Source organism: Amphiprion ocellaris, chromosome 8, assembly GCF_022539595.1.
Source record: "Amphiprion ocellaris isolate individual 3 ecotype Okinawa chromosome 8, ASM2253959v1, whole genome shotgun sequence".
NCBI classification, from domain to species: Eukaryota; Metazoa; Chordata; class Actinopteri; family Pomacentridae; genus Amphiprion; species Amphiprion ocellaris.
Genome location: NC_072773.1, coordinates 24,536,545 through 24,562,629, shown reverse-complemented (window position 1 = coordinate 24,562,629; position 26,085 = coordinate 24,536,545). Strand labels below are relative to the sequence as shown.

Sequence of the window (26,085 nt, the reverse complement as noted above, 5' to 3'; positions counted from 1 at the left end):
ACACAAAAATACCTATTTATCTATGCAGATTTCTGTACCGAGTCCCCTCTGACTCTAACTGGGCTAAGTCCTCAGTGTGCCCTGCAGTCATCCAGAACTAGATAAAGAGAAGGAAATTATGTGTGTGTGTGTGTGTGTGTGTGTGTGTGTGTGTGTGTGTGTGTGTGTGTGTGTGTGTGTGTGTGTGTGTGTGTGTGTGTGTGTGTGTGTGTGTGTGTGTGTGTGTGTGTGTGTGTGTGTGTGTGTGTGTGTGTGTGTGTGTGTGTGTGTGCAAACAAATACAGCACAGTCTTTTGAAAGCCAGTTGACAGAACTTTGACAGGCGTTCAAACGGCGTCGATGCTATGTTTTGCATATTGTTGACAGCATTGTCGGGTACGTCTCTGTGCTGTAGACAATCGGACCACCAGTAATGAACTGTGGCAACACACATTTCAATTTCTTCACAGTATAATCCGTTGAAAGGGAAAAAAAAACATGTAATTTGCTGGCTCGGTCTCATTGGTTGACCTTAATTTAGGCATTAAATGCAGAAAGAAACATCATTTTGCAGTGTTAAAACCAGATTCCATTTTTAGACAGTTGTCTGAGTACCACAGTGATGGAAGGGAGTGTGTGTCATTGGTGATCCCAACTCGGCAGATGTGTGACAGATGCCCTCCTTAGGTTAGTGGGGCGAAGAAGATTTAGACTCGTTTTAGCCGTCAATATTCCAGTGTGCAACAGAGACTGTGAATAATCATCCAAAGTTTCTTCTTTGTGGACAGATGGAAAGAGATCTTTGTTGTAATTAGTGAGAGTAGCAAAGGATGACAGAAGGGTGGAAGGACTGTGCCAGCTCACTGTATCTCCTAGACCCTCTCTAGTCCCCGCCAGTGAATCTATCTCTATCTCAATGTTCTTATTCCAGTCTGTAGCATGACAGTCTATCTTCCATTTGCACCTTTCACAGCACTTTGAGCAGCAATCTCTGCCTTATGTAAGATTAAAAGGTAACAAGATGGCGAGAGGTTCGACATTCCTCTCTAACCCACAGCTCACATTCCTCTCTTTGGTGTAAAGAGGGGGCATGAGCATCATGCCTCATTAGATAACCCACAAAGGCAAGGCTCTATTCTTATTTGAAATGGGTTTTTCCCCTTTTTGGATTGCCCTCCAGGGCGGCTGCAGCACTTATTTTCTGTCTCGTCCTTTCCCTCATGTGAAAAGACTTCACCTCCTCAGGTCTGCTGGGTTGAGCAGCTAGCTTTATTGCGGCGGAGAGCAGCACCTGTTCCACCCGTCCAGCGCGATGCATAATTCACTACACAGAGAATTTCAATCAGTTCAGCAAGAGGTGGCCCAGAATAAGCCGCCGGAGGTGAGGAGGTTTACACAAGAGGATGTGTTTGCTGTCGCTTCGGCGCCAAGACAAGAGGATCAGTCGGGGCCCGTTTTAACCCACTCTCAGCCGCTCTCAACTCCCCTCCAATTTTAAAGCTCCTGCGTTTTCTGAATTTAAATCGAAACGCAGCCACCCATCCCCCCCTCTCCACGTTCTCCATCTCTTCCGCTCTCCTCCTCACATCCAGCTCTAAAGCCCTGTTATCGTTTTGGAACTGGGGGGATATTCCAGCAGTGTTTCCATGGTTATCGGTGGCATTCGTCTGTGGGTTCAGAGCCGGTGTCGGGCAATGTCACCCCGTCTTTCAGGCCATTGAGCGGGTGGAGGGGGGGGAATTCACAGAGATATGGAGGGAGGGGGTGGTTGTAATTATATGTGCATATGAAGAGGGCCGGAGCAGCTTGGGTGCGTCATCCCGGCAGCTTTTGTGATCCACATGTCTGTGGGGGGAAGTCACACAGAGACGTGGATGTACTCCCCAGAGACTTGTGAAAAAGTGTCTCCCCAAAGACATACAATAACATGCTGTATTTACACATCAGAAGTACAAATTATTTCATGAAACGATCTAGTGCTTTAGTGATCAGTCAAAAAGATTCTGACGGCAATTTTGATAACGGACGGATTGAGGTTTTCAAATATGAGCATCTGCTGCTATTATATTATTTACACTTCAAAATCCAAATTATTAAGGGAGAAGAACCACTCAACTGCAAAATAACCTCATTTGTTTAAGTCATTTATTTAAAAAAACAACAATTTTAAGCTTGTTTTTTGTTTTATATCATTGCGAGATGAATATCTTGATAACAGGACAAAGCAAGCAATTTTAGGGAGGATTTAATGAGCGTTTTTCGCTATGTGAAGCATAAGAGCTATGTGAGCATCTGCTGCTTTTATATAATTTACACTTGAAAATTCAAATTATTTATGGCAAAGAACTAATCAGCGAGTCATTTATTTAAAAAAAAAATCTATTTTGAGCTTCTTTGAATTACTGACAGGATGAAGCAAGCAATTTTAAGGAAGCTTTGATGAGTGTTTTTCACTATTTTCTAAAATTCTCTGCATTTTAACACTTAATCGATGATGAGAGTAATTTGTCGCTGTATTATAGGGACCACTCCACTCCCACAGGGTGCCACGCTTCCGGCGAATACCTGAAGAATTTCCTCCAAACCCTTCCCTCCCATCTAGTTTACTCATATCCTCTCACACACACACACACACACTCGAGCAACAACTGTGCCGGCACACCCACCGATACTTGCACACACTTCCCCCATCTTTCATTCAGCCACTTCTTTTCCTCTCTCCCTCCTCCACTCTTCTCTCTCTCTCACTTAACTCTCCCCTCCCTCTCCATCGCCCCCCATTTTTTTCTCCTCCCTTCCCTTCCCTTCCCTCCCTCCCTCCTAGCCAGGCCGGGCCATCATTAGTTTCCATGGCGACAGTTGGGGAGGCATTATTGCCGGCTGAGAACTGCTCCTAGGCTCCTTTCAGAGCGGCATTGTTCGGTCCGTTGCTGTGAATGGTGTGGGGATCAGGACTGGGAGAGCGTAGGACAGGAGGAACGCATCTCTCTCTCTCTCTTTTTTTTTTCTCCCCCCTCCATTTTTTGGGGCAGGCACAGTGTGGTAGTACACGTGAGGGGAGGAGGAGGAGAAAGAGGAGGAGGAAGAGGGGGGAGGAAAGAGGAGGAGAGAGAGGGAGGGAGAGAGAGAGAGAGAGGCAGCGTGGTGGTAAGAGAGAGTCAGCGAGGGAAGTGGAGTAGTAGCAGCAGCAGCAGCAGCAGACTCATGCCGTCTCCCTGAGAGCACAGCTAAAACATTCAGCCTCCTCGTGTGCTCGGACAACACCGGACTCTGCTCTTTTTTGTATCTGTGTGGCGCAGCAGGACGTGAAGGGAGCTACGGAGATTTCAGCCAGAGAGTGAAAACTGAGCAAGAATCGAGGGCAGATGGCAAACTGAGTTCAGCTGGTGAGTTACTAATGGCGCTTCATCATCTCTCTGCATTAAATTTTTACATATATATCTTTAAATATGCGGATTTATGTGCACACTTGTGCCTCGCGTAAGGATGTGTTGTGCTTTTAGTTTATGAGTGTTTTGGTTGGTGTAGAACTGCACGTAGCAGGTGCTGCTGCTTCACCAAATGCATGTGTTTTGCTCCGAAGCGAACCTCAGTCTGGGTTATGTTTGGGTGTGAGGGCTTGCAGCTGTCTGCTGAATGTGGGCTAATTCTCACAGCCCTCTGAAATATAAATGCCAGTCTGCATGTTTTATTGAGAACGTACATTGGGGGCAATTTTCTGCTGCCTTGATTCCTGGATTCCCTGCAGTGTTTTTTCAGGGAATTTCTGAGTGGGACAGCATCCGTATGTTTTTAGTTCTAGTTTGTTTGGTTTTCTCTTTCATCTACAATGTACCGATTAATTAGGAATGAGAGCTGAGTCCTGTGGCTCCTCGAACAAGTGATATGTGGTGAGTAACTTGGTGAGCAGCAAACGAACGGTGCCAATATATTTTTGTGCATCTGTGCTGTCTCTATAATAAAGCAGACTGTTTTTCCTCTCACAATATTACAACTTCCCGGAGCGGCTGAAGTGACACACTGATGACCAGCACCAGCTCAATGATGTCATTACATGGCAGCATGACAATTATTTCCAAGATGATTTAGAGCTTAACAGATTACACAGCCACTCCTTGTTTAATTTGTCAGTTATTTGCCACTGATATATTACTGCTTGTGCTCAGTTTTGAAGGTTTTTTTCTGTGGCACACTATAATTTAGCTGACTAGGGAGTTGTCTTTGAGGAGAGGGGAGACTGAGTGTTTCCATGGCGACCGGCAGCAGCTGTGTGAGTGTGTGGCAGACACTATGGCATCGCCTAGAGACTGCGAGACTCGGTCTAATCAACGACCTTTTGACCCAGATCAATGGGATGATGCTGAGCCCAGCAGCCACAGAGTCTGGCTGGCATATAGAGTGAACTGTAGTACGACGCCACGGTTGAACAGCTGCTTACGTTTCCTGGAACACCACAGGCTCCGATGGCATCCGACTGGTCTGATCCTCTTAGATTGGTGGTAGTATTAGTGTAGAAACAAGCTTTTCATATATCGCTATAATCATGTCCGTTAGACGGATTCATTATAGGTATAATTAGAGCAAGTGTAACCTCTGTAGTCTCTACTGAAACTGGGAGATCTTGGCAACCTTCAAGTGGGTCATTTAAACTATACATTGGATGGACAAAATCATAGTGAGACAGATGATTTTAATAGTTTTAAAGTCTGTACACTAAATATGTTACAGTATATGTGTCACAATCTTTCAAGGCATGGTTCTTTCAGTGCCAAAATCATTGATACTTTGCCAAAACAAGTGCTTTAATTTGTTAAAGGCAATGGTTTTAAAACTAAAATGTCAGTCGTTCACGCATCAGAGGTGAAAAATGTACTGAATCAGCTCCTGTGTGACCCAGCCTCAAGAAAACCAGGTAATCCTGAGCTGTCAGACAAGCCATAAACACCATAAGCTGATATTTACGGGGAGGCCGCCATGTAGAAACCGCCTGTACTCAAGGCCAGCACACAAAGACTCACACAGTAACCTTGTGTGAAAGGCAAAATCCCAGAACCCCTGGGCAGTGGAAAAAGTAGTGAGTCATGTTTCACCCATTTTCCTACGTCTGGGCAGGTTTACTTTTAGAGAAAGCCAAGGGAGAGGATGTCTTTAGCCCACAGTGTCCACAAGTATTTAATACAGGGGTGGGTCTGTAACTGTGAGCGCAGTCGCTCTGTGGAAGTCATTAGTTTTCATGATTGCTCTGTTTGTAGCTCTGCATCTGACACTTCTTTACAATGTTTTCCCGCTAAAGGAAACAAATATGGTGAAGCTGTTTTCATTATTTTGTCCACATCACGTAGATGTAACTCATCAAAGTCCTGGTTGTGGTTTCCTATCCGTTGTTTGGTCAAACAAGGAGGAAGGAAGTGTTTCATATTGGTCAGATATGCTGGAGAACTTGTGGTGACACTGACCAAACCACACTCAAACATAAACAGATACCATGTTTAACAGTCAGCCTGATTAGTGTGCTCCATCGCTGGTGGTAATTATACCCACGGCTTCCTGTTAACCCAAGAACACCTGGGGTCGTCGTCCGCTTAGAGCTGGTGACGGTGTTTCCTGCAGAGTTGGCATGATAATTATAGGAATCAGCAAAAAGACATTTTGAGGGATCAGTTAATGATGGCTGAGTCGACGCTGCTGCCACTGGCTTAACCCTCTGAACACCATATTCTGCTGGCTGCTTTGACAGACGGGACTGCACAGTGACTTGGTGGTTAGCACTTTCGCCTTGCAGCTAGAAGTTCCCCGGTTCGCATCCCGGCCTTCCTGGGATCTTTCTACAGTGTGCGTGTTCTCCTTATGCATGCGTGGGTTTTCTCCGGGTGCTCCGGCGTCCTCTTCCAGTCCAAACACGTGCTTAGGTAAATTGGTAACTCTAAATTGTCCATGTGATTGTTTGTCTGTATATGTAGCCCTACGATAGACTGGCGACCTGTCCAGGGTGTTCCCTGTTCAGCTGGCATAGACTCCAACCCCCTCACCACCCTAATGAGGATTAAGCAGTGTATAGATAATGGATGCTTTGAAAGGCATATTATCTATAAAAGAAATCATCGAAATTATATTTATCAAAAGTGAAAGCTGTAAAAACAAAATATATTGTCAGATTATCACCTTCCTTCCTTCCTTCCTTCCTTCCTTCCATAAAGTAGTTACCTATAATGCATGGTTTAATCTGGATAAGTAGTCAAATCTAAGCTAAAAATTGTGATATTTCATCAAGACGACATTATTCTGCATGTCTTATCTATAAGTTTGTGAATAGTAAACCCTTCACACGAGCCTAATTCAGAGATTTTTGCAGGTGAACTAGATTGAACTGCAGGCTGTGTAGGGCTCTACTTACTGCACATATTGTACTACTTACATTTTTTCTCAGTATTGGTAACACTTATGGGCACTTGGAAAAAAATGCACATGTTGTTTCCAGGTTTTTGTTCATTTTTAGTAAAATAAATAGTCAAATGCATTCAACTTTCCTTTTTTATGATTTATGGTATTTTATCTTTGTTGTGCTGCACAGAAGACACTTTTGAGTTCACTCTACTTCTAGGCATGTTTGTGCTCTTTCCACACAAGTACAGGACTTTATATTGCAGTGAAAAATAAACCCACAGTGACTAAAGATGTGACAGGAGCAAACAGCCAGAAACAGCTCAGGGTTTAGAGGGTTAGGCTGAAGTTACAGTGTTTTATGCATTTTGTTTTGCAGCCATCTCCAAAAAACACACTTACTATGTGATATTGCATTTCAGTTTGAACATTGATTCACATTCTTCAAGTTGGACAGTAAAGACACAAGTGTTTTTACTTTCTAGCATCATGTGTGTCCTTGCATCTTTGTGTGCACACGGCTGTGTGTCTTTTGCTTCTCCATTCGCTGTGGGCAGTCAGTCGGAAAGTGTTAGGCGCTCTCTTATCTCCATTGAAGCATGTGTGTTGTCTTTGTACAAGACTTTGGCATCAGACAGGAGGAAAAGAAAAATCACACGCAAACGCTTGTTCACAAACATCCACTCCCCCCTCCTGCCAAACTCAATCAGGAGTAATATTTGCATCTTTTTAATCTGACCTCCTTCAGGATAAAGAGGCCACTTGCCTCTAATTGTGGCCTCCTGTTGTAAAATCACTGCTCACTTCAAAAGCTCAGAAGCTCTCAGTGTTAATGCTGAAACCGTCTTTGTAGTTGTGTCCTACTGCTGTGGAGAGGATGAGGGATGGCTTCCAGAGGCCAGTAACAAGATATTTAATGATTCTCTGCTGCAGGGCACAGTGTGAGTGCGTGTACAGTGCACGTGCACAAGTGTTTATGCCTACGTGCACATACTTGCTTGTGTGCATGTGAGTTACCAGACAGTTTTTTTTCAACATATTTCTTCCCCGAGGGAATTTTAAACTGGTGAATCCTTTCCTACCATATTAACATCAGAGGGGGGGGGACTTTAATGTCTCCTCGTAAAGTTGGAAAATCAGTACCTGTGCACACATGGAGCTGTTTGCAGTAACTGGAGAGCTACCATAAAAGGTAAATTTCAGGACAGTAAGCTGTGCTTTGTGATCTCTCACTTTTCTGCTTCAGCCAGACTCGTGTTTCTCTGTAGGAAAAAATGTGGAAACAAGGAAGGGTGGAAATGGGAAAGAAAGGAAGAAAATTATCTTGTAACATTTACATGTTCCGTCCTGCAATAATTAGAGCGATTGAGCCAACAGAGGTTTAGCAGCACTCTAGAAAACGTGTAAATTATGGTCTGACATCCACCCAGGGGTGTAGAGAAAGAGCTCTCCTCCAGTGTTGTTTTGTTTTTTTTTCCAGGCGTCTCTGGGGAATACTTGATGCTGACCATTAGACAGTAAGTAGTGGCAGCAGCCCTCTCATTGTCCCCCCTGCAGGGACGGGCTGATGCGAGTAACAGAGGTGACAGATGACAGGTGGGCAGAGCTTCATGCTGCAGGCAATCATAGTTCTCTGCTGTTCTTTTCTATACGTTCTCCATGAGGGTTATGATTTAGCCAGGAGTCATGTGGTCAGGGTAGGCTGCATGTGTAAATGATCCCCAGCAGTGTTCATTTCACTGAAAGCTGGGGTAAAGTCTTCTAACAGAAATCTGAAAGGATCACATGACAACAGAACATTGTAGAAAAGGTAAAGATAAAAGTAATTTAACACCTCAAATACATTTGCAATATTGAAGGCCCAACCGGGGAAAGTGGAGGCTAAGTTTGGTTTCTGAACCCCAAAACCCACCATTGGCTTTCCATGACATGTTATCTTTACAAATTTGCCATAATTACACCATTTATCTGAACCAAAAACTGTAAAAGCACAACAAAGCACAAAAGTACTCATCTGTGACTTGTCCTATCAGGAAGATTTATGAAATCTAAGCTGAATGTTGCGATGTTTAATCAAAATAACTTTATTCCATGTTTCATTTTTAAAAAACTGTCTACTCTGACAAGATTCTGAGAGAAATAGTAATTTAAAAAAATATCTATAGTCCTCATTGCAACCATGAAGTTATTCCTGACTCAGATGCAATCAACGGTCATGTGAAAAAATTCTGGGACTTTTGGGCTGAACTGTATTTACACACCGCAGATAGAAGACAAATACAGCAATAAGTTAAAAATGTATCTAGCAAAGTATCTTTTGTATCTAGAGCCGCCATTTATGAGCATTATTACACATGTGAGCTCATGGAGAATGTATTATTAAATAATCAAAGATTTTTTTTCTTTTTTTATGATTTATGACAATAGAACTTTGTTATACTGAGCAAAGGACATTTTTCAGTTCGCTCTACTTCTAGCCATCTTGTGCTGTTTCCATAGAGTTGTAGGACACTGAAAAATGAGGCCACAGTGAGTAAAAATGGGGCAGGAGCAAAAAAAAAAAGCCTAGATAGGGCTTTGGGTTTAGGGGGTTAAATAATCAGTCTTTCCTCCTCAGATGTGAGGACTTTCTCCTTTTTTTGCCTCATGTTATGGTAAAATGTCGGCTTTTCGTTGTATTTTTTTCTGACATTTTGTAGACCAAATGATTCATGGATTATTTTCAAAAACATAATGAGTCCATTTATCTTGATGAAATCATTAGTTGCAGTTTTAATTGGATCGCTATATTATTTACTTAAAAGTCACAGAAAGATCCTTCAATGTCTTGTGTGTGCATGACTCGCATGGTAAACACATAATGGATTGTAATGATTGCAGATTTTATTCCCAAAGGAGAAAATCTGTAAATCAATATAGACTCAGAGCGTCAGCTTGCACAGCCGGACAGTTGTTCATCACAGAATGATGTGACTGCACCTCATTATCATTCTGCTGGGTTGAAAAAAACACTCTGGTATATTTGTATTTCTTTAAACTCGTCACAGTCGTAATGGGCGAAGCTCAGCGCAGGATTCCCTCGAAGTAGTGACTGTGTGCACTGTCATTAAAGTGGCTAATTCACTGAATAAATCTGCACATTCCAAATCATCTGTATAACCTGAAATTTTCAGTGTGGTGGATTGCTGCCCGGAGGTTACTGTTTTTTTTTTATTTCCCAGAGTGAAAGGGATGTTGAAAGCAGTGACATGTACAGCAAAAGGGGAGGAGAAAACGGTGTGAGATGCACAGCTGGAGGCAGGCCTATACTCACAAATCTACAACCAGTGAGCCAGATGAGCTGGATTATAGCACAAATGTGATAAAACCTTAATTTCTGTAGTACCTGTTTTGGAGCTGTGAAGGCTGTTTGCATGCAGCAGTAGGTCAACATCTCCGTTTCCTATGTTTGACTAAGTGTAGAAGAAGCTGGTCCTGGCAGCCCCTCTGTCTCATGTGTGGGTACATGAGCAGTGCACTGCTGTAAGGGGAAATACTGGAGCCATTAGAGAGGAAACAGGAGCCTTTATTAGTCTGTCTAGTGTACACCTGGCTTCTATAACAGGCCTCCCCTTGTACAGTAATTTGTGTGTGTGTTTGCTCACCATTCTTGGTATGTCTTGGCTTCTTTCTCTCATGTCTTAGCTAATTTTGCCCTCCACAAATCTCAGCTTGAAAAGGTTTCACTTATTTAAGTTTCCATTCAAGGCTCTTTCTCTTTCTTTCTTGTTGGCATTTTAAGGTGTTCTTAGTTTTCAATGTTGAGTGACTCATCCTAAAAGTGGCAGTGAGCCGGCGTCAGGCTCTTTGGTCAAAGTTTAGGCAGACTGACAGGAGCTGCTTGCCTCAGATGCTTCTTGCTGGAGATCCCAGTGCTGACGCTGCCTTTCCGGAGCCAAGTGACATTTTGAAAATGATTCTGATGTCAAAAGCAGTGGTGTCGGCATTGAATGTGCAGTGACCTTTTTGTCTCTGTGTGTATGTTGGGAAGAGTCCAGTGTGTCTCAGCACAGAGGAGCCGAAGCAAGGGAGGAGATTTAGCCTTCCACCCGGTTCCTCAACCTTTTCGTTTTCATCGACCCAGCCCTTTACATCTACACGCCCTTTCTAGATAAGAGCATCCAGACTGGACTGAACTGGACTGGAATGGGCAGCACGTTGACCTGTACTGGGCAGAGCTGCGGCGCTGTGGGACTCTTTGACTGTCAGCAGCTTCACAGACACTCCTCTGCACATGCTGACATCCATCCTGCCTGGAACAGATGCAGGGTGGTGTGATGGGCGGCCGTCCACCTCACCTGATACCACCAGCCAGCTCTGAGGATGGAGGCTGTGTCGGGGGACAAAATCACAGACACGTGATAGCTGTACACTTTGGATGCATTTTTAAGATGTGAATATGTCTTGAAGCAGGAATGATTCGATTTTGTCACAACTGTGACATCGGTATCAAATCTGAATGTTCCAAAATCACATAAGTTAATTCAGAAAAAAGCCAATGAATTTATATTTCACTTAAAATTACTTTATTTACCATTCCCCCCCCCAAAAATGTATAATTTATGCATATATGTTATGTTAACATATTTACAAAGTTATGTCACACTGATTTTTAACCTTCGCCGTTCTCGATATTTGCGAGAAGACATCCACATAATATCCTTTTTTCAATGTATACACTCATCAGATAATTGATGATTACCAGTTCTAACAGTCTATATATTTGTCAGATATGTACTCATTCAAGTCTGGCTGGTTTTTCTTGTTTTTGTACAATTGTAAATTCAGAACAATGCTTTTTGGTTATGTTGTGTTAATATTTTTTCACTAATTGTCAACATATTTAGAACAGGACTGCTACTGGCAAATATTTACGCTATTAGCTGATGTTCTAATTGTGTTCCTGATTAATAATTTCATCTATAAAACGTCTGAAAATAGTGAAAAAGTCCGGTTGATTCCTACAGCCTAAGTTTTCAGATGCCTTATTTTTTGTCTGACAAATGTGTTCAAACCTAGAAATATGTGGTTTATCACATATTACAGAGATAAATATCAAATTATCATGTTTGCTGTTAGTAATTAGTATTTTTTAAACAATAACAAAACCTTTTATTCAATTATCAAAATAAATTAGTCAATTAATTGCTACAACTTTAATTTGTAAGAAACGATTGTTCAGTCACAACAAAAAAGCATCCGCATGTCATTCAGTAACTGTAATAATAAATAGTTAACCTAGGAAAGTGCACCCACACAAAAACATGCATGTTTACAGTGAACCTCTGCTTCCTCTAATTTACTCATTTTGCTCTCGTAGTGGAAACGTCTTTTCTCTAACAAACACGAGCAAATGTGTGTTGGAAAAGCTGGATTCGGTGGACGAGCTCTTCATGGGTCGCTTCCTTCTGTTGTTCTGTTGGGGAACTCTGGCTTTTCCAGAGGTGTAATTCTGTGGCTGTGTGAGGTGTGTTTTGGTTGCCCGTGAAATGTTCTCTCTGTGTGGGTTGCATTTTATTTGGGAGAAGGAGCGATTTGGTCGACCGTGTTTTTGGTAGCTGCTGGATGTTTTTCTGTGGCCACAGCGGAGCACTTTGCGGCCGGCTGTAAAACGTTAGCAGATCAGAGTGTGATGGCAACAATGTTGACGTGAGTTAAGTGTCAAAGTAATTTTGTGGTACGTAGTGCAGATGTTTCTACAAAATTAAGTGACCAGGCTTTGAAACAGAACGATGTGTGCATGTGTGTGTTTACGTGTGTGTGCATACACATACCCTAGCAGTCAAAGGTTTGGACACACCTTCTTATTGGATTATTTTATACATTGTGGATTAATAATGAAGACATCAAAACTATAAAACAGGAATGTCCGATAATATCAGCCTACTGATATTGACGACATTGGCGTAAAAAGTGTAATATGGTCAATATCGTTATCATTATTTTTGCCTATCATGAAAACCGATAAAATAATGTCTGGATTTCGAAGGCATTTACTCATAGAGGGAGCAGGGAAAGTGTGAACCGTTGTTTGAGACTATTAAAAAAAATTATATGGTATTTTTTCCATAATTTAAGTTGGAAGTAGTTTTCTTATTGGAAAGCCTTGTTGCATTTGAGAATGCATCCAATGGGGCAACACGATAAAATTAGACATGATGTGTTAATTCCATGGCAGGAGATATGTGATGTCACCTAAAATTAGTTAAATAGCCCACATATAGTGGTATCGGTTGATATCAGAATCGGAAATTGAGAGTTGGACAATATCGGCATATCTGTTATTGGCAAAAAAAAAAGCCAATATTGGATGTCCCTACCATAAAAGAATACTTATGGAATTATCATGTAAACTAAAAATGTTAATCTTCAATGTAGAAAATAATACAAATAAATAAAAAGCATTGAATGAGAAGGCGTGTCCAAACTTTTGTCTGGTAGGGTATGTTAGTGTGAATTCATACATATGCTACATAGTGCCTGGTTAGCTCCTAGAGACTCTTCTGATGTGTCATTGGTCAGCATTTAATCAATCGCACAGTCAGCCATTGTGGCAGTTTTTGGCTGGTCCTGTCCACCGCTGTGATCGGTTAATCCCACCAGTCAATGTATGGTAAAATAATCAATGAATTCACACTTCGAAGACCGTTAGTCAGTGGTCAGGCCTCGATCCAGAAGATTAAACTGCATGATACTCATTACAACGTGGCCTTCTTTGGACAGGCGGTGATCGAAATTTGTTTTGAAAATGCTATTTCAGGCTTTGGGTGACTCATAGAGCAGACCTGTGTTTGTGAAGACCTCCCCCACCCCCTGTGGGAATGGAAAGAGCTGGAGTATTTTTTCCAGCACCAGCAGTTATAAATTCCCTCTGCTGGTAAGGATGTGTTAGTGTTTAGTAAAACGCACTCAGAGGAAAAGATGGGCTCCTCTGTGCTGAGCTTTGCTCTGGCTCTTGTGCACCAAGTCCAGTTGGGTTTTTATGTTCCGCGGTGAAAGCAGCCATTGAGAGCCGCTACAGTAGGTTTCAGTGAGGCTTCAGTAGTTTCTAGGACAGTCAGGCTGTCATCTCCACAGGCAGGTTTGTACGCCCCCTTGTTCTCCTGTGTGTGTATGTGTGTGTTGCCCTAATTGCCAATCTGTGGTTGTCTCCTTTACAGTAAAGCTCTGGGCTACAGTACTGAGCTGCATCCAGTCAAACAGAGCCTTCTTCTTCTTCTTCTTCTTCTTCTTCTTCTTCTCTGCACCACACAAACACTGTATATCTATGGCCCCATGCCTCATAGATGTGCTGTTGTTGTGGTCGTGGCGGTGGGATGAAGTTGTGAATTAAAGAAGCCAGTGTGCAGACGTGCTGTCAAATCACATGTTTGATGAAAGGTTTGGCATTTTAATCATCACTGTGCCACATCCTCACATCTTTGTGCTACTTACCGTAAACTCTGAGCATTCTCCTATGACTTATATTGTATCTGTGTAGTTGGCTGCTGATTGCAATGGCCTTGAGTCACGCTGTAGCAAAGAGGTCAGTGAATGTGTCATATCTTACCCTCAGCTTTTCCTCTGCCCAGCCAACAAGGACACAACAGTGTATAATGCTGTCTGATCAGTGCATGTGGCTAGAAGCAGTATTAAACTTGCTGGCTTACTGAGTGCTGGGTGGTGTTTTCATTTTTCCATCTGCTTTCATCTGCAGACACCAGGAAGATTTCTGATTCATTCATTTGACAAGTATCAGAGTTTCTCCTCACAGCAAAGGTTACAGTTTGCCAGGACCTACCTGCTGTATCAACAGTGTAAATCAGCACAGTTGGCATGAAAATGGCATCTTCTTTGGTTTCAGAGGGCAAAAACTGAAGCACAGTTTCTTCTAGAATGATTTAGTTTGTTATTTGACATGCATGATGGCAAAAAGTCCAAGCAATTATGAGCATTTTTCACTGCAATATAAAGTCCTGCACCTTTATAGAAACAGCATAAGCAGAGAGAACTCAAAAGTGTCTTTCATGCAGTATGACATAGTTACAGTGCTATAAAGCTTTGATTGTTTATTTTACAAAAATAAAAGTGAAAATTGGAATAAACAGCATTTTCCCAAGTGCACACAAAAATTATGGCTCTAGATACTATATTTAACTAGTCACATTTTTAATTTGTTTTCAATCATGCCTCCTATCTTGCTCTGTAAACACAGCCTTGCAGTTCAGTGGAAAAGTGGCTGAATTTCTGTCACTTGCCTGTGGGTCACAGCTGTCTCACTCATAGCCGTGTGGTTTCATAGGGAAGTGCAGAATTTTTTGTTTTTTACAGAATGTGGTTACAGTGAAGGGTTCATTTTTGGTGAATTTTTAAATGAGACATCTAGAATTAAGTGATTTTGATTAGTTTTAAGGTTAGATTTCGTGAAGTCTCCTGAAACAACTGAAAGTTAAAGATACTGTGATTCTCCCCCTTTTTTTCTGCAGTTTCTGCTTTAACTGAATTGTTTAATTGGACGATTTTGTAAAGAAAAACTGCCTTTTAAACTTGCCGGCGGGTTTTCTGGATCAGACGTTGAACTCATTAATCCTTGTTTATGTTTAGCTTTCTCCACTTGTTGACAGATGACAATGTACCATTACAGGAACTGGAAGCAGATGGGCCTGTTTTTCCTCACTACATTTACAGCTTCCACTACTACTGTTTATGTTTGCTGAAGCCGGCTAACATAGCTCATTACTGCTGTGCGTTGCCTCTGCCATGTTTCAAACTTTCTATCAAAACCACTTAACTGTGCTTAATCTTAATCAATCATTTACACTCTCTGTTTGTTATTCGCTACAGGCTAGGACTTTCTTCAACACTTTCCAGCCATCTGCTGCCTCCTCATCCTCTTTCCAACCCCTCTGCCTCTCTTATCCCCCCTGAAAATCGCCTGGTCCTAATCTGTGGGAGCTGCTGAAATCTTCCCACTTAGTGTGGGAGACATCATTGTGTCCGCTGTGCCCACTGACCTGAATTAGGGGGAGAGGACAGACCTAACAAGATGACTCACATCCCCCTCTTTTGCCCCACAGTGCCTGGGAAGCCATGATACCCGTGAAACTTCAGGCACCAGTAACTCTTAAACAGCACAATAAATATTGCCAGCAGGAGGCTCCGCACTAATGGACGAGCTGACAAAGAGAACGTGGCTGGTTTCCGATAAGAGAGCCCGATGAGAAATAGATGAATATAGATTTATAATCTGCTGCCAGATGCTACTGTACATGATTGGATAGCTGTTGATCCCTCTGTGTGTGTGTGTGTGTGTGTGTGTGTGTGTGTGTGTGTGTGTGTGTGTGTGTGTGTGTGTGTGTGTGTGTGTGTGTGTGTGTGTGTGTGTGTGTGTGTGTGTGTGTGTGTGTGTGTGTGTGTGTGTGTGTGTGTGTGTGTGTGTGTGTGTGTGTGTCAGTAAACCCCGTGGCGAGCTGGGAGTCGGAGCTTCGTTCCTGCGTGATGGAAATCTGCTGATTGTGACTGAGGATCTGTCCCACTGTAGATCCTGGAACAGCTGTTGTTATACTGACACCAATATTTCCTCTCTCAGCCGTTTTTTTTTTAATTCATTTCTCAGCTTGTGCACGTGCGAATGATCCTCTTACAGCCGTGCTCCACCCAATACATCTCCAAAGTGTGTAGGAATTAAACACTGAAAGGTTTTGATGGTAGATTTGTTGCTTCCTAAGCAGACAGCTGACAGTCCACTTCTCAGCTTTTCCAGCCATATTTTTGCCTAAATAAACACATGCAAAGCTTGTATAAAGGTGTTTAGCTTGTGTTGTGCATATCAGAGCTTACATCTTTGTATCACACATTTTAAAATGAGATTTAGTTTCCCTTTTTTGGCAGCCTTTTACTATTTGGAGCCATGTCACTTACTTTTTTATTCTATCATCTCTGTTTGTTTACTTCAGCAATATCAGATATTTGTGTTTGTCTTTGGATTTTCCGTCTCTCTGGTAGCTGAAAAGTAGATCAAGGTCAGAGTGTTCAATACTGTCTCGTGCTGCACAGAGACGAGGCGAGAGGTTAGGAGGAGAGATGAAGGAAATGGTGCTAAAAATAATGCCACTGGTCAACCTTTCTGTCATCTTTCTGCTTTGCTTTGTTTTCTTCATCTTGTAGAAGAACATCCAGGCATGCCCAGGAGGTTAAGTGGCTCAATAACCATTATAAATATAGAAGCCACTTGGTAAGAGACTCTTTGACTCAGTCTTTCAGGGTAACACACTGCAGAAATCAGATCAATATGATTCGGAACAACAGAGAGAGAAAACATGAAGGCAGCCTGAAGGACGGGATGTAATGAAGCTGGGAAATGTGACGGAGACTTGGGGATAATGAGATGCCACACACAGAAAGAATGCCACTGGGACTCAGCTGCATCTTGGTGGGGGATCAGAGAGGAGGGGGTTTGGCTGGTTGAAGTTAACGGAGCGGAGTTGTCAGCTCATCCTCACCAGGGGTTAGTTTGCGGGCGGGAGAACTGATTGACTGGCTGCCTGAGTGGGGAGACTCTGCTGAATGTGAGTGATCTATCTCCCAGACAGCACCCGGGCGAGAGAGGCCTGCACTCAAGGGATGATGGGTAATAAATGACTCTGAGGGGGTAGCCCCAGGGCTGACGGTGACTGACAGACAGCTACGTTTGTGCATTTTCTGTGTGTGTGCCTATTTTGAGTGTTGAGTGTCTGGGGTGTTCGGGAAAAGGGGGACAAGTGAAGGTTTTGTTCCAAAATGAAGCATTCACTACTTTGGGGCCTCTATAAATAACAGCAGCTCAAAGTTAAGCAAATTATGGGTTTGGCTTGTTTAAAGCTGCCCCGAATGCCATTTTTGGGGCTTTGAGCCTTGGAATGCAGAAGCCACCTAGAAAGATGATGGATGCACCTACAATAATTTGACAATAAAGCCACAGTTAATAACTCATAATTCTATTTTGTCAGCATGCTGGTTCCAAGATATATCCGCTGTTATCTGCAGTTTTCAGGTCATCTGTCAAACTAATAGATATGTGATGTCCTGCACTCGACTTTTTGGGGTCATCTTTGCAAGTGTTGTAGTTAATCCAGAAAGCAGACTCTATGCAGATACTTGACTTTTACAACTTCTTGCTAACTTGGTTGTAACTTGTGGTCAAATGTCACTGTCACAGTGTCAATGCTGGCAACATTAGATTAGAGCTGTGACACACTAAGATTAAATGTCCCTGTCAATGTACCATATAACAATGCATGGTGTTGGACTATTTCTGACTTCTTCTTACTAATGTTTATTTAATTTTTGTGGTTATGCATTTATTATTATTATTATTATTATTATTATTATTGTTGTTGTTGTTGTTGTTGTTGTTGTTGTGCAATTATTTAATAATATTATATTTTATGTAAAAGCAATAATTATTAATTTTATTAAATTAAGTAATTACAATATAATAGTTACATTATAATTAAAATGTAATTTATTATTATTATTATTATTATTATTATTATTATTATTAATAATAATAATAATAATAATAATAATAATAATAATAATAATAATAATAATAATAATAATAAAGCATTTGAATACTAATTTGAGTGTTGAATACCACAGCAACGCTTGAAGCTTTAAAGAATTGGGTTCAACCAGAGACTATTGCTTTATTCATCTTAGTTTGCGTATTACCAAAAAAATAAATAGTAAAGATACAAAATAACTATTAAATAAATTACAGAATTCTATTTTCTGTCTAAAATTTATTGTCTATTTTTTTTCTTTTTTTAAATTTAAATTTCATCTGAATTCTAAATTGCCCGAAGGTGTGAATGTGAGAGTGATTGTTTGTCTCTATGTATAGTCCTGTGACAGACTGGTGACCTGTCCAGGGTGTCCCCTGTCTTCACCCTAAGCCAGCTGGGATAGACTCCAGCCCCCCTGTGACCCTAATGAGGATTAAGCGGTGCTTAGATAATGGATGGTTAGATGGATGTTTTTAATTCAATGCATTGCTATTTTTTAAGAACCTATGTAGAACACTTTTTAAGTATGGCTTTGTATTGAATTAATATATCAGTCATCCAAAGTTTTTGAAGAATCCAGGTCAGCCTTAGACTTGCTAATAAAACTGTTTTTGTTTTCAACCCATAATTTAAATTTGTTCATATTACTTCATTCATTGTAGCTTGAATTTCCCAAAAATAAGTAGCTTTTGGGAAGGGATTACAAAATGCTTTGTTTCACTTAGAAAAATGCACTAGTAGTGGAGAGAGGAACACGTCGGATTTTTCCCAGCAGAGTAGGATCCATTGCTTACAACACTCAAAGTATTATACTGATATCTTGCTACTAAAATTGGTATCAGCATCAGCATCAGTCCTGTTTCCAGTGGAGCTCTAGTATTGATCATAAATACTGTTAGGGAATGTGTCCATAGCAGTCACAGTCAAACACTGGCAATTACAGGAAGCTGCACTGATTCCTAATCTTGTCTACCTAATTTTTGCTCAGCAGATACTATAGACTCATAATCTGAATAACTCTGTTGTATCTGAGATGGGCTTTAACGGCACAAAGGTGAACATACACAAACACAAATACACATTGTTGGTATGCAGTGACATAAGTGATACGTTCTTTAGGTTCCTGTCTGATGACAACATCACAGAAGCAGACTCATGGTGTGACCAGATGCTTTTCATTCACAGGTTTCCAACATGTCCCTTTCAAATACCTGAAGGTATCTGAATATTTCTGTCAATCCGCCACACAGCAGCCGTTCTTTATGTTTAAAAATACACTGTAATGCAGCCTTTCAGGTTACAACTAGAAATATTTGCAGGGCTCTCAGGGTGAAGTTTATTCTGTTCTGGAGACTGAGTTGCCTCACAGCCATGGATGAACAAGTAAGATCATTTTTGTCACTAATTAAAGGTTTGCATAGTGACTAATAGTGACAGAAATTGTCTCTGCAGGAGAAGGTTGTTGTGTTAACTCACGGCCAGCAGGGTTCGGTGCTGATAAGGTTTTATAATCTCTAACTGTCCTAATCATCTGTTCCTGCATAACTAGAACTGAGCAGAGGAAATTAATGAGCTCAGATCATTGGTCTCCTTTGTGTTTTCACAAAAGCCCTCTTAAAATTACACGCCACAATATTAATATCATCTCTTGAGTCCAAATCAATTAGTTCACCGCCTCAAGATGACAAAGTCTGCTCTGGTTATTCTCAGTTATGAACATGTCTTCTGAGTTGTGTGTTACGGCCAAAGTTCACTAGTTGTTGGCCGCTCTAACAGTATGCTGGGACTACTGGGCTCCACAGTGACACACTGTCACGTCACTTTGGCCCCAGGAGGAGGTACCTGGATCAGGTTTGGCAGGTGAGCAGACAGGTGCAGTCCTTCGAACACAACTGGAGAAGGAGAGTTGAATGTGTGTGTCTGGGCGTAATGCAGGACTGAGCTCTGAAGGACATTTTAGGGTGTGTTTGCCACAAAGACTAGTCTCAGCTGCGCACTCTGGAAAACCGGGAGGGCAGGGTTTATTTTGATTTTGACTGGGTTGTGTGGGACTTTTGTTTCTATTCAGTTGTTCTTTGGACTTTGGATATGTGAAACTAAAAGACAGGAGGCAAGGTAATGTTCTTTAATAACCTCCTTTCTGAGAATAATCTGTACTGTTGACTGTCTGTATATTCTTTTATGTTCAGATTTCATGTTGTAATTAGTGAGAGATTTATGTTACTTTTTCTCATATTTTACATCTTGGATGAGTTGTGTCTTTTTGAGCTCAGTTGGTGAGATTTTAAACAGGAAAAAACTTTGAGTGTCAGCTCCTTTCTCTCTCCCTCTGCTGTGTCGTCAAGTCCTGTTTGGCGTTAAACAGTTTGATATGAGGGCCAGGTTTTGCTCTCAGGTAACCATGGCTACACTGAGTTTCCATAGGCACCAGCCCCTATGGCTCCGTGTTCCCCTGCTGTTTGTTTTTCCCAGGAGAGACCACAGCCCGTCTTGGGTCACAGAGTTGTTCTCTCGGCAGTCGTTTGGCTGAAGGACATGTCTCTTCCCTTGATCATAGGTCAAGCTTTTCCTCTGACTCAACCACGAGTCATATCTGATTTAGAGATGGCAGCACAAACCATGGCGAGAGGCTCACTTTATTTCTTCTGCTAGGGACTGTATGCAAGGATAATCAGAATGAATATAAAACCTACCTGACAAACATTTCTGTTCTACAGAGCTGACAGAGCTGTTTGATTGGTTTCCTCCCTGTCCTGCTCTTGTTCCATTGCAGTGCAGCGATGGTGGGAAAGCCTGCAGTGTGCCACATGGGGCAGACAGCGTAGCAGCACTCATTACTGACTGAATTTTCTCCTTCCACTGCCTGCAGCACATCTGAAGAGCCCCAAATTAGATGTGCCAGGACTCTTGTGGGGGTTCAGTGCAATTTTGGGCTGGAAAAGAGTTGGTGTGACTCGATCGAATCTATGAGCCTGAAGGAACAGGGCTGTGTGAGTTATTATCATAATCTGTGGAGGGACGTCACTTTGTTCTAATGAGCAGACACGTCCGTAACAGCAGTGTCAAGAAAAGGCTGCTTTGGTGTCCACTGCAAATAATTCGGCTGTAGAGTGCAAACAGTGAAGCCAGGAATGGAAACATACTGAGTCATTCACAAAGAACTGTTGTGCAAACACCCGATTTCTTTTCACTTGGCTGACCTTGGCTGTCACTGCCACATTTATATTGTAACAATTAGGGAAAATTTTAGGAAAATTGTATCCTGCATAATTAATTGTAAAAATCTGTGTGGAAGTTTGATGGGAAAAAAAAGCATTTGTACTTTAATGTTACGTCCTCTGATCACAAGATTTTCTGCAGTTTTTTGTCACAATAGTACCTTGTGTTTTTGTAGCAGAAAAGACAAAACAACAATTTGTGTGTGTGTGTGTGGAGATAGAAAATGTATCCCACATAACGAATTAATGGTGTTTCATTGATATAAACATGTAGTTCTTGCACCAAATTGAGAGCTGAGGTGGTGGTATGTTGTCTGTCTGTCTGTCTGTCTGTCTGTCTGTCTGTCTGTCTGTCTGTCTGTCTGTCTGTCTGTCTGTCTGTCTGTCTGTCTGTCTGTCTGTCTGTCTGTCTGTCTGTCTGTCTGCAGGATTATGCAAAAACTACCAAACTGAAATTCATGAAACTTGTTGGAGAGGTGGAGCAATACGTTTTGACATGGCTTTGGATCACTTTATTTAAAATTGTGAGCTAGGCCACTGGTACTGGCTTCAGCAGAGGACTACAATCTGAGTGCACTTGTAGTTTTTTCAGTTGATCCCAAATACACCGTCCTGGTGGCATAAATACTGACTACTGCAGCAAATCTGCAGCTGAAAGTAGAATTATACACTGTATCCCAGTTTGAATAATGTTTAGATTTGAGAACTATATTTAGAGATTGTTGAATTCTGAAGCTTCATAAAAATTTGTTACTTGTTTTTTAAGAGGTAGCACTTGTAGTTGGTTTGGGTCTTGTAAGATTTATTGACAATAATAAATGGAAAGAATATCATCAAATCTGCTCCTTTGAATCAAGCATTTTAAATGTAAATTAGTCAAAACAAATAAAAAAAACTGGACTTATGAATCAAAATTAGGTGTTTTAAAGGGGCACAATTGTGCATTATTAAAGTACTTTCTCTGACACACGCACACAGTCTATTTACAGTGTGCTGAGAAGATCAGATGCACTCAGTCAGATTCAGGCCAGAGAGTCTGAGAGAAACCAATCTGCAGCCTCTGCTGCTGCAGGCCTGGTGTCAGGATTAATACCAGAGTTTCTCCACAGATGGAGAGTACTGCTCCCCATCTGTGGGCAACACCCAGAATCACACTGAGCTCAAGGTCATCCACCTACAGGACTGTTACTTCACACCACTGCATTGCAATAGCAGGATTATATTGTGATGTTTAGATGAATCTTGTGAGAGCGATCAATACCTGACTTTGTCTTTCTTGTGTCTCTCCTCTGCAGACCTCCCTGCCTCCTCTCTGCAGTACCAGTGTGGATCAGTGGACTACCTGTGTTCTCCACGGCTGGTAAAGAAAGGTCCGACCCCCAGACCATGTCACGACAGGCCCGTCATCAAACCGCGGCCCCAGCCCTCCACCTCGCCCAGACCGCCAACCGCACAGAAACCTCAAGGTAAAATCCTGTGACACAGCGTGTCCCCTTGAAGGTCGGCTCTGACATTGAAGCTGTCATTGTAATTGAAAGGTGCAGCGAGATCCAGACCCCCGCTATTGAGCTGCCATTTATTCTTCTCTGACAAACACTCCTCTATAACATGGTGTGTGTCAGCTGTCTGGCCTCACTCTGCCACTCACTCTGCTCAGTAGGTCACCTCTGCAGGAGCTGCTGCTGGAAAGGAGGCTAGTTGCTCCCAAGTGTTTGTATTTGTCATTCGAAAAATGCTAAATATGAGCAACATGTGTTATGTTTGGGGAGATACTGATAAACATACTAGGACATCACACCATAGACTTGACCCCAATATGTAAAAAACTCGCAACTATTCCAATTTTTCTGGTGAAATGTGACAGTAATGATATTTTTGATCATGACTGGGATTTTAAAACATGTCAATAGGTGAGGAAATGAAAGAAGTTTTGGAGAACATTGAATAGCTTCATCTCAAGATTTGGTGTTTTGCTAATAAAGGAGGAGAGAGAAGTCCAACATCGGTCCAAATTTATTCAGCTGTGTTGGGATTTATCAGCTTTGAAGGGCATTACTTAGTGAACAGTTATTTTTAGAATCGGGTTATCTGTCCATTATTGTTTTTTCTGCAAATTGTCAAAAACTGTGAAAGAAAACATAATTCAGAGCCCAAGCTGGAATATTCAAAGAGTAAGAGGAAAAAAAAAACAAAACAGCCAATTTACAATCGTACGAAATATAAAAAAGCTGCATCGGCAGATTTGAAAGACATTTTATCTTTAAAAAATAAATTACACCATTTACCACAGCCAGAAACAGCAGAAAAGAGGAAGAATCGACAGTAAAAAGATCCTTGAACTCCTCATCTGTGACTAACCGCTTAAAATTGTGATGTTTCAGCAAAGTCATTTTATTCTATGCCTTGTTTAAAAATTATCCAAAGAAAAATTAAACATTTGCAATTGTCAGAGTCTGTAAAAAAACTAAAAATTCCATGCTGCACAGCACATCCAAGAAGCCATGACTGATGCTGCTGTGAGCAACAGTCACATGACAAAAATTCAGGGACTTTTTGGCTGAACTGGGCTGAACTGCAGACTGTTATGCAGAGCAGAGGGGAGACAAGTATGCAAACAAAGTAGGAATCTAAGTGGGAACATTTCTGTCATATGTAGAGCCGTCATTATTTTCCTAGCGTTGGTAACACCTGTGAGCAAAAAGTAGATAATCAATCTTTTTATATGATTTACACTAAAACTGTGACATACACTTTTAAGTTCTCTCTGCTTCTAGCCACGGCTGTTCCATTTCCATAGAGGTGCAAGAATTTGTAATGTCGTGACAAATGAGGCCAAAGTGAGTAAAAAAATGCTTTGAGTTCATGTGATTCTACTGGAGGAGTTGAAACCATGTCATGCTTGACAGATTTGCTGGAAAAGAGACTGAAACCAAGTTGAAACCAGTTATGAATCATTGATGATTAATCTAATAATCATTTTAGCCAATGCCATAAAATTTGAATTACAATTCTTTGGCCCTACTTGCATCCCCTCTTTTATTCATTTTTCCCCTTTCATTTCAACAATGGCGTATTCACCACAGATCCAGTTAGTTCTTGTTTTCTATGGATGACTAAGTAGAGTAAAAGTGCTTCAAAATGTGTCATAAAATAAAATTTCAAAACAGTTGGTCAAGTAGGAAACACCCTTAAAAATGAACTACCAGTAGGGAAACAGCCATGTTTGGATTGTCTTTTTTATTGGACACAATGACTGATTGTGATAGCACAGTTTTATTACACACAGGGCTTTCAATGCCATGTTTGCACAGTTTTTTTGATTGATCACATCACTGTAATTTCACTTGAGACACATGTTGCTAATGACTTTGTACAGCTACTGATTACATTAGAATAATAATCACCTAGTTGGTCCACTAAAGGTCTGTGATTGTTATTCAGTTAGTTAGAGCTTGTTAAATGTGAGCATTTTCTTATCTTTCATCATTTTATATAATTAGAAATGACATGCTTTAGGTTGTAATGTTGTTTGTTTTTGTTTTTATGCAAGTTAATAATAACAATAATTATAACAATAGTAATTAGAATACTTTTATTATAAAACCAATACTAATAATAAATGGCTTTATATCTTTTCAGTGAGTGGTTATTTCAAATGCAAGTTTTGTGTTTTTGACATTTTATAAACTGAAAGATTAATCCTTATCAATAATTATACATTTTCTGTATTAACCAGTGGCTGAATTATGGGCCTGGGCGTGCTGGTAACCTATAGTCCTATTCAGATTTTTAACCAACATATATTTATTAATAAAGATGCAGTCTTGTGCCCCGGTAGGTCAAATGGTTGAGTGGACGACCCATGAAATGGGGGCAGAGTCCGACCCACGGTCATTTGCTGCAGGTCATTCTCCCCACGTTTCCTGTCTCTCTCTCCAATTTACTCTAAAAAAAGGCCAAAAAAAAACTTTAAAAAAAAAACACAATAACAATTTCTCTGTATAGCATATAACACTGCAAGTCATAGAAACAATGTTTTTATAAACAGTATATTGATATATGAGATAGTAAAATACTAGCATGAACAAATTCCTTGTCGTGTCGAACATTCTGCTACAAAACTCTTCTCAGCCTCTTGTTTTATCAGACAGTGACACACACAGACAGAGGAAGTTCTCAAATTAACAACTGCAACATATCATCACATTTCCTGCTTTTAGACAAATACGTGTCCTTCAATTGAATGCATGCAAATGAATATACAGCGAGCCTATACAATGCAGGCATGCCAGAGTGCAGAGTGCACTTTGAAGACAGCTCTGTTATTTATGTGTGTGTTTTTAATATATATGTGTGTGTCTATTTGTAATCGCGGTGGCTGACGCACACACTGGTCTCAGCATCCTGTTCAGAAATAAGGAAGTCAGCAGAACGCTGACTTTCAGAAGCTGATCTCTTTCTGTCCTGCTGCTATATGTTTCTATCTTGGACTATTTATTGTTTTGTTTTGAGGTTTTACGAGGGAACAAGAAGGTTTAACACACGGACTGCGCTATGGAGGTTTTCTCACTTGGATTTATCCGCGTTACCTGATTGTTTTTGTTAATGTCTGCAGCCTCATGCTTCTCTCTCGCTCTCTTGCTGTTCTTCCTTTGTCGGGACTTTTGCGTCTGTAGTGCCCCCTAAACCTGCGCACCTGCTCGCTCTTGGGCAAGACAAGAAACCGAAGAGGATTCCGCCGGCGCCCTCGAGGCCTCTGCCAGCACCCCCTCCTCCACCTAAACCAAAGCCTGCTTTAACACCTCCTGGCCCGGGAGCACAGCCTCAGAGAGAAGCCCAGAAGGTCGGGCTGCTCATTGAGAGGTTTGAGAATTCAAGGTAAGCAGGAAATTTCTTATAAGTTAGTTTGTCAGATTGTTCATTTGCTCTGCAGAAGACGTTTG

At 41.3% G+C, this 26,085-nt stretch overlaps 1 protein-coding gene across 4 annotated transcripts in view; it reads left to right on the top strand.

The window, feature by feature from the left end:
* The window catches only part of fgd (faciogenital dysplasia), a 61,717-nt gene that overhangs the window by 14,983 nt on the left and 20,649 nt on the right, over window positions 1-26,085 (top strand). For 3 of the 4 annotated variants that reach the window (XM_023299267.3, XM_023299266.3, XM_035943400.2), the window contains exons 2-3: window positions 22,438-22,608; window positions 25,819-26,020. In XM_023299267.3, coding sequence (XP_023155035.1) covers window positions 22,438-22,608; window positions 25,819-26,020 — 373 coding nt within the window. Of the gene's footprint in view, window positions 1-3,149; window positions 3,366-22,437; window positions 22,609-25,818; window positions 26,021-26,085 lie in introns of those variants that run through there. The other variant, XM_035943402.2, reaches the window with a different exon arrangement.